The sequence below is a fragment of the Spea bombifrons genome, chromosome 5, assembly GCF_027358695.1.
Source record: "Spea bombifrons isolate aSpeBom1 chromosome 5, aSpeBom1.2.pri, whole genome shotgun sequence".
Classification (NCBI taxonomy): Eukaryota; Metazoa; Chordata; class Amphibia; order Anura; family Pelobatidae; genus Spea; species Spea bombifrons.
The window spans coordinates 76635845-76645355 of NC_071091.1; the positions used below are offsets into that span (position 1 = coordinate 76635845).

Sequence of the window (9511 nt, forward strand, 5' to 3'; positions counted from 1 at the left end):
CTAACAAGAGGTGGCAATGTACTAATTAGCCGTCATTCTCTCTTTCATTTAGATCACACACAGTGTCCCAGCATGCATTGGCAAAGTTGCCATTAATAACAAACAACTGGATAAGGAGAGCGCTATCTCCATACACGCAGTAAATAAGTGCTACTGCTACTGTTCCTATCGGGTTTAATTATGGTTAAATCATGGTTTTAAGAAATAATAATTATTGTGAACACTTACTGTTTCTAGATCAAACTCTATAACTTTAATACTATAATAAAGCTGATATTAACATAATTTCCAATAAACCAAATTAGACTCCCAATTGGTGCTTTTACTACCAGTATGTTTTGATTGATATCCCTGCTTGAATGCAGGTGACTTAATTAGATATATGTTTAAATAATGACAGGTCAAGGTTTCCACAAGGACTGGTATTAGTCATTTGGTGAACACATCTGGTGTGTCACTACATAAAATCTGCACTATGGTCTATTAAAGAATTAACATATCAGGTATGGTCATCACATATGATGCATCCTTTCTCTTAGAAAATATCTGATTCTTTACAATGATCTGTTACAGTAAGCATTACAATAAATGTAGAGTTCTTTTGTTTTAAAAATTCACAAGTATTGCTTGCTGAGGAACCTACAAGTATATAATTAATATACACGTTATAAATCTTTGGTTTGTAGTTAAAGAGGGGTACAAAGTCCGCTCAGACGTAAACGTGTCTCTCGAGTTCCGCACTACACAGATGAACGGTGTTCTTCTTGGAATTAGCAGCGCTAAAGTTGATGCCATTGGCCTGGAAATCATACATGGCAAGGTAAGCATCTTTTGGCTGTCCTTTGTGTATGCTTTTGACATCAGAAATGTAATTATAACTGTATAGTGACAGAATTCTAGGAATCAAATATGCATAAGAAAACACTGAGGTTATAAACCTTGAAATGTCCTATAATGTGTTTCATTTTAATTAAACGCTAAACAGTTTTTGTAAAACATAGACAAATGAGATGAGTTTGTTGATTCTCAAATGTTTCCTGCCAAGGACGTAGCACATCCTTGACATCTTCCAGCTCATTTCTACATTTTTTAATGCTTTGTAGGAAATACATTCTGCCTGTGATTTTGCTGATGGATGCAAGTGTGTAATGCACACAGATCCACCCTCAGAGAGGAGGATGTTTACCTCATCTTACAAATGGGTTTTCTTTTTTCTCAGACCATTTCTTCCTTGCCCCTAACAGGCATCATCCATGGTGTCTCCAATAGATCCATCTAGTGTGATACTTTAAGGGGGAACTGTCACATACTTTAGCATAAGTAAATTAATTTATTGAAACCACCTACAGCCACTGCTCTTTGCCAGAGTCATAGACGTTGGGGTTGGAAATGTTGCTAAATATTGTCACCTAAAAATAACAAAAACAAAGCCAGGAGTCTTGGGGACAATGCTCTTCCTGTCAGGTTATGTAAACATTTTGATGGTGACAGTCCGTTGGGCTTTATACCATATTGTCCTAATTCCAGCCAGAGACTCGCACCTTGTCTTGACACGGTATCTCAGTTCCACAAGAGACCCATGGTATATCTACATACACATAACGTTTAGCCCTATGTTGAATGAATAGTGGACAACAACAAGTATGTGATGACGTATTCTAATGGGCTGATTGAGCACACTGCCCTGTTGTCTACTTCATGAGCACACACAACTGCAACAGATGAGTAGTGTCACAAAAGCGAAACCAGAGACATTATAATGGGATCCAAAGACTCATGTGCATAATTTATATTGTGGAGTAGGAGGATCTGTGAATTCAGTGGCAAGTATCTCTTTTCTCCTCCTTCAGTGGAGGTCTACATGCACAGAGACCAAGGGAGCCTGGTTATGATGACCCAGTGCCTCTTGTCTCTGCTAGAGTGCAGACCATCAAGGCATCAGGAGAAGAGTGGTCTGTACCATCAAAAGGATGATCTTGAAATGATAATATTAACTATATGACCAGAACTGATTTAATCATTGCGTTCTATTTTGACAGGTTTTGTTCCATGTTAATAATGGTGCCGGCAGAATAACAGCAGTGTACAAGCCAGAGAGCCCCAGCTCTTTATGTGATGGCAAGTGGCATAAGCTTCAGGCCAGTAAAATTAAACATCGCATTGTCCTTACGGTGGATGGAAATGTTGTGAATGCAGAGAGCCCACATGTCCAGTCAACCTCTGCAGACACTAACAATCCGATTTATGTTGGAGGCTATCCGGGTAAGAGCAATTTACCGTAATCTTCAAAGAATTATTTCTGGTTAGAGTATCCCCTGACTCATTGACTAATGTGTCTGTGGTCTTGTCTTAGATTTAGGATAGCTTATCTTAGACTTATCTAACACCTTCTCGGTAAGGTCAATTGAGACCTCAGTTTTTACACCTTTAAACTTTCGTATTTGTATATCATTACTTAAAGCCCGCTTTTGCCACAGCCGACACAACTAGAATGTATTTTATTTATTACTTTGTTATCAAAGCCAACATCCTTATACATATATTTACATATACAGGCGCACGATACCTCAAAATGATCTCCGTTTGTAAGCTCAATATAAAACGATATGTCTCCAAACATTTAAAATGCAATGTAAAATAGTGTGGGCTCCATCACGTCACCAGTGTTGTGTCTACTTAATTAAATAAGGCGAGGCACTGTGAAAACATAAAGCCATAGGGAAGGAAGTTTGAGTCACTAATAGTAGGAATGTAAGTAAGATGTATAAACAACTTCCAGGATCACAGGTTAATGTAATAATTGCAAGCTCCATTTGTTTTAACTCTTCCAGTCCACATTTTAAAGTTATATCAAGTTATTAAGGGAAAACATTCACCATGAAATTCTGTGTGCCGGCGCTTTGTTAAAGTAAATGCTGTGCTTCACTGTATCCGGCTCCTTGTTCTATCCCTTTTACTGCTTACAGAAAGCTATTAAATCTGCTATTACATTGATACATTGATGAATATCCATATCACAGCCAAAGCCATATTCGAAAGGACCTACTTTTAATTTATGATTTGTTTGATAAATTGGAAAACATATTATATATAATATTTATAATATATAAATAAATACAAAATTATAAAAATTAATTGTGAGCAGGGCCCTCCTGATTTATCAGTTTTTTTGTTAAAGATAATAATAATAATCAGTGAAATATATATATATATACACAAATTACATAGGTGAAGGAACACCTTTGACAACTATGTCAGCTTCCCCACAACTGTCCCCAAATGTGCACAGAATGGAATGAAAACAAACATTGACACTCTTTTTCTTTGTTTTTTTCCTTCGTATGTAGCTGATGTGAAGCAAAACTGCTTGACCAGCCAGACCTCATTCCACGGATGCATACGCAACATGAAACTGGTGAAGGGCACGCAGACCGAAGCCAGTGATTTCAGCAAAGCCTTTGAAATGCGCGGAGTCTTTCCTCATTCCTGTCCTGGAACAGAACAATAAACAGGAGACATATCTCCTACATATACATTCATCGAACAAGATGTTATCAAGTAGAGGAGGTCTATACTTCCATGCTGTTATTCTCAAAGTAGGTTTGGAACCAGCTCTTTAAGTAACAGCATGAAGTAATATTAGCTCACAAAGTGCTGCCAACGACACCATCTGAAATATAAACACATATTGGGTGATACAGGGACACAGAGCCTATTTAATCTGTTATTCAGTACACAAAACCCCTGAATTTCCCAGGTCTTCTAAGAACACGGTAAAGCATTTGGGGCCTGTCTCCTTGCCATAGGACCTTGGGTGGCAGTTTTGATCTAATGTGAAAATATATCTTTTTTTATTAACTGTTACCCCATTTTCTCAATGGTGCTCCAAAACTTTTTAATTCATATTTCCAACTCAGGAACTTGTTTTTTAAAAGTTTTAGCAATTTAATTTTTTTTTGAGGAAAAATACAACAAATACCTCCAGTAGGATAGCAGTGAATTGAAATATTTTTCTTTATACATTTGCTGCTGAGAATCTGACAGTATTTTGTTTTTGCTCAGTGCTAATTGTTTTAAGAGCTGTTAAAATGCAAACATTTCTCAAAATGATTTACAATAAAATACGCATGACTTCTTTAAAAATAATGACTGATAGCTTTGATTTTTATTACCCTCTCTGCATAAACAACAAATCTGTATCTGCTATTTATTCATAACTAACTTAGACTGTGCATCCGATTTACAATGAATTCCAAAACATAAATACTTAATATCCAAGTTTTGCAGCTATAACACTAAAAAGTATTGCAGATTCCATATTAATACATATTCTTAATACATATTTTTGAGAACTGCAACAATGGTGTCCCATTGGACAATGTTATTTTTTTAGTTTAATTTACTAATTTTCAGATTATATTATGGGTCACAGCCAGTGAGAAGCGGCCTTAGCCCAGCCATTGTGTGGGGGCATTATACTGACTGTGCTATATAGAAACAGCGAGCTGTGCTATACCTCAGCCCACAGAATAAGAGCATTGCCCCGCATCAGACTTTCCCATCACTGTACTGGAACATTACCACCCCCTGCCTTGTATCGGGGCTTTACTACTCCCTCTTCTGCCCCATACCTGAGCTCTGCAACCCTTACCAATCCACCAATCCTTATCTCTCTCCTGCCCCGTACTGGAACCTTACCCCTCTCCTTATACAAACACCCACTCCTCTGTATCGGAATGATGCCTACCTCTCCCATATAGTAACTACGCTGCCTTATACCCGATCATTACCTCTGCTCCATACCTCCTATAATTCTATATACAGTGCCCTTATACAGAGGAATGCTACAACTATATACAGACACATGAGCCCTTTTTACAGGGGCACTTTATACACACACACCCCATATATATACACACTGTATAATTGATTTATAACCAGTGTCATGCAATTTTACTAGCATTTTGCACTTACTGCCTTGAGCCAATTTTAATGGCGTTATACAGCAATAAAACCTTTGGTTGTAAGTGCATACTGTGCATTGTTGCAATTTTCAGGTAATCTGAATGATACAGAACCTGTGGCCGGCGACACTAGTGTTTACGGTAGCATGGAAATATCAATTTAGTACCCTCCGATTGGTGATTTTCCTTTCATTTTAAAATAAAGGCAATTTCCAGTATGTTTAATTTTGAAAATTAGCAACAAAAACCAGGGTCAGACTTTGCAAGGTTGGTATGTGTTTGTCCCAACCCGGATGTAGTCATGGAGAATCATGTCGGTTTTTGTAGAGCTACAGCTGAAAGACACATGCTTTCTTCCCTTTGTAATGGGAAGATGTTCAGTAGTGCCGCCAAGCGACTGAAAAACTGTAGCAGGAGGCAGTTTGTTCACCAAAGGGCTGGAGACAAGTATGCGTGTTTGTAGGCTACAGTGATGCATGGTGGAAGTTCCTTGCAGGTTTGTGGCTGCACTTCTGAAGTGAAGTTGGTGATTTGGTCAGAATTAATGGTCTCCTTAATGCTGAAAAGTGCAGGCAGACATGAATCCACCATGCACATGAAATACCATCAGGGAGGCCCCAAATTCATTGTGCAGCATAACAACGACCCCAAACATACAGCCGAGACATATGCTGAATGACTATCTTCAGTGTAAAGAAGAAGAAAGGAGTCCTGGAAGTGATGGTATGCCCCCCAAAGAGCCCTCATTGCGACATCAACGAGTCTGTTTCGGATTACATATATATATATAGAGAGAGAAGCAACTGAGGCTGCCTGAATCTGCCGAAGTCTGTGCCTGAAGAGGGGTTAGTTCTTCAAGATTTTTGGAAGAATTGATGATATTTTGAAGGCAGGGGAGGTTACACCGAAGGGTGCTGAGGAGCAGTTGAGAAGATCCTCTGATCTCCTTTGACCAGCCCAGGGAGCTGTAAAATCAATATGACCACCTAGCAATGCTCCGAAGCTGAGCACCACAAGGTGGCTCTTGGGCTGTGGTGACCAGGTGGTCATAACAACTTCTGTGGCTGAAGCAGAAGCATGAATGTAAAACAACATGCATACCAGAATACATAATAACAAGAGTAATAGCCATCTGCCATCTAGACCACCAGATGATGGCTTGGCATGGGGTACAGAGCTTAGTCCTTAGCCCTCACAAACACATTTACAACCTGTGTAACTGAAATTGTTACAACAGATGCATCGATTTAGTTAGTATACAGAGACATTAGAGTACATTAGAGGATTAGTGAATATTAGAGGAACAGCCCAGTCTATGTCTTACATAAAATAAAATGGAACCCCATCTTGTGTGGATATCTGTACATTTTACAACATGCAGATTAATGCATACAGTATTGGTTACAAAATATTCTGACTTCTGTTCTTTTCACAGTGATGTTTGCTAAGGACAGTAAAATGAACTCAAAGCATCATCTCAGTTAATATATAGCATAAACTTAATGATCATGATAATATTTATGCAGCAGCACCTTATAATTTATTGTTTCCTAGCCACGTTTTTGACAAATTGAACTTGACAATATCAGATCATATGTAATTTGCTTTAGTGCAATCATATAATTGTCTAGAACAAATGAGAGGAGCAGGTTTGTGTGAATACGTCATGTGGCCCGTAATGATACTGCAATTAAAACACCTATAATTAAGTCTGCATAAAAATATTTATCTTTAGGCACAGCCTTAAGTGGCTATGTTTTAACTGTCTGCAATCAAAGGGCTTTTGTATTCACCATTATCTTTTTATTATTAGAGTAGTTAATGCCAAGAATATGCTGTGTAATTGTAAATTTGGAATCCACCTTAAGCATTCGCCCCGGGGCTCCTGGTAGCAATGAAGCCCCGATGGCTTACTTACTGAATTGTATTTTATGTATTTGCGTTCAATGCCAAGCAAGCATACGTCTTGTGTTGGCTTTACATATGTCACACAAGGCATAATGCATATACCTTAACAGGCACAATCACATGCATTTATATAAAGATATATCCACTTAAAGCCGTACACACCGACTGCCCTAAACACAGATCCAAGCTCCTACCTACAGAGTATCTCTTTTCCTGAAGCTGCTGACTCAAGCTGCATATGCTGGTTCTCTGTCTTATCAGCAGTGATTTATCTGGAATGTAGTATATTAATGATGTACATCAATTAAGAAATACCGGTAAGGTCGGCTGTGATTCTTTTATTTCTTACTTCAATTAAATAAAATGTACATGCTTTCTTTAGTGATAAAAATAAGTATTTGCACAGCATATCATTCTTTAATTTTTCTATGTGTAACAGATGACTAGACCGCACTCAGCTAATCAGTGACTTTGGATTACATGGATAAAAGGACAGCTACATTTGTTATAAGAACACAAAACAAAGCAAGACTTCAGTGCATACCCAATGAGTGCCATTTAATACAATCTATGGCATAACTATTGGAGATTTTGTCACACTATACGGCCATATATTGCTTACCCCAGGTTTCACAAGTCCTATCTAATTTTTCATGGCTAAATAGCTAAATCAATGAGACTGCACCACATTTTCACCCAAATGAGACTCCTAAACAATTGAAAGCCTTCTCTGATCAAATGATATACTACTTGTGTAGTTAAATTAAATGAGAGAGGATTATGTTTGAAAACCAGGTAGCTAAAGTGCAAAAAATCCTTTAGTCCTTAAGGCAGCAACTGTGTTACACGTCTGATGTGAGCCTTAATAAAAGGGAATTCAGTAACAGAATGTCTGCGTGGTCTATACATGGACGTGGACTATACATGGTAGCTTCAGGACACTTAACCTTACCAGAAGTATGTACTACTGTTTTCTAAATGACTTTTCCTTGGTACTAACTTGATAACGTTGAAGCCACAGGCTAAATAAATGTTTGTTGCATGTTTTGTTTCATGTTGTTGATCCAAATCCATTTTCTCTACTGTTGTTTCCCTTATGGGCTCAAAATGTTTCCTGGGTACTGGTACTTCATAGAACTTAGAAGCAATAAAACCACAGCGACGCGTACCAACATGGCAGAATGTTATTGTTAGTACATAACCCACATGGAAACTCATATATTGGAAATTTATTTTAACACAGAAGACAAACATTATGTGACAACAGTAAGTTATAAAAATGCACCAACTCCTACCCTTCCTTGTTTCCGTAGAAAGTCAGAGTTTATTGTTAATAGCTAACTTATTATTTCATAACATTAACTTTGTTGTATACATTGATTATACACAATACCTAACACATGCAATGAGTTCATTCATCACTGGCAGTGAAAAAAAACTAAAGATCAATCAAGTTAATTCTTATGTCAACAGTTGGCTCCAGAGAGAGGGGGTTATGATCGGGGAGAAAAGGGAATAAAAGGGTTAAGCGGGGAGAAAAAAATGGTGAATGGTAAGAAAGAAGTAATAACTTGTGTATTGACAAACCTTATGGCATTTATTTTATGTTCAATCACCTGAACATATAAAAATATTCCAGACCTCAGGGGTGTTACTTTCATAGAAAGCCATAAAAATGATGTCGCATTCCAGACATCGTTGGAAAGTTCTTTAAGAATCGTTGCCTCTGTATCATCTCTAAAGGAACATAATCCTTTAACAAATGGAACATCAGCTGTTTTGAGCTAAGTTGTTGGAACCTTTAAGAATGTCTACATCCCAAAATAGAAATAAACAGAGACACTTATTTTAGGAAGATACCCAGGTCATTTTTCCTGCTTCATGTCATTCAAGGACAGCGACATATACTCTGCTTTCATAAAGTGAATTCCTTCTATCGTAGTGAAATGTGCATGATATCCAATGTTTTAAAGGGATAGTATAGGCTGTATATATGGTCTAACACATTTTTTTAAATAGGGGCTCAAATTCTATTTCACCGAAAGAGAAAATATACCATCATCATAGATATACGGATACTCATTAGGTCCCAACCAGCTTATGTTATAGAAGATCTAAATATATAGTTTGCGTGGCAGTTTCTGGGATGTAACAGTTTTCTTTCAAACACCCCCAGATAACACATTTAAAGATGATAACCACGCTGAATAGCCAGAATATCATTATAAAAAAAACAGGGCCATCACACCGTATAAAATGTACAAATTGCAACACAAATCGACAGAAACAAAAGAGTAATTTATTCACGGATTGTTCTTTTATGCCAAGTATGTTGACTTTATTCTATTTCATGTTTTGGTGGGTTTTAATCATGGTTACTAACACTGATGCAGCTTTTAACAAGGAGAAGCATAGCAAACACTGATACGTGGCCAGGGTCGTGGTTGAGCTAAAAATGTGTGATCGGACAATATATTTTGATAATATGAATCTTTTGTCGCAAACATAGACACAAATATTTGCTTTTCTTTAGTAACCTGGAGAAGCCATTAGGTTCATCTGTAAAAAGCCCGATGGGCTGGTGGAATGTTAACTTGGATTGCTTTAGTTTGGTATAATAGGTTTGCATCTATATGCAT

At 37.5% G+C, this 9511-nt stretch overlaps 1 protein-coding gene across 1 annotated transcript in view; it reads left to right on the top strand.

The window, feature by feature from the left end:
• The window catches only part of LOC128497703 (laminin subunit alpha-1-like), a 54051-nt gene extending 50496 nt beyond the window's left edge, over nt 1-3555 (top strand). Inside the window, 4 exon segments of the mRNA XM_053467864.1 lie at nt 53-161; nt 687-820; nt 2040-2262; nt 3348-3555. Of these exon segments, the coding sequence (XP_053323839.1) occupies nt 53-161; nt 687-820; nt 2040-2262; nt 3348-3508 (627 nt within the window). The 3' untranslated portion in view covers nt 3509-3555.
• Nucleotides 3556-9511: the final 5956 nt, after the last annotated feature.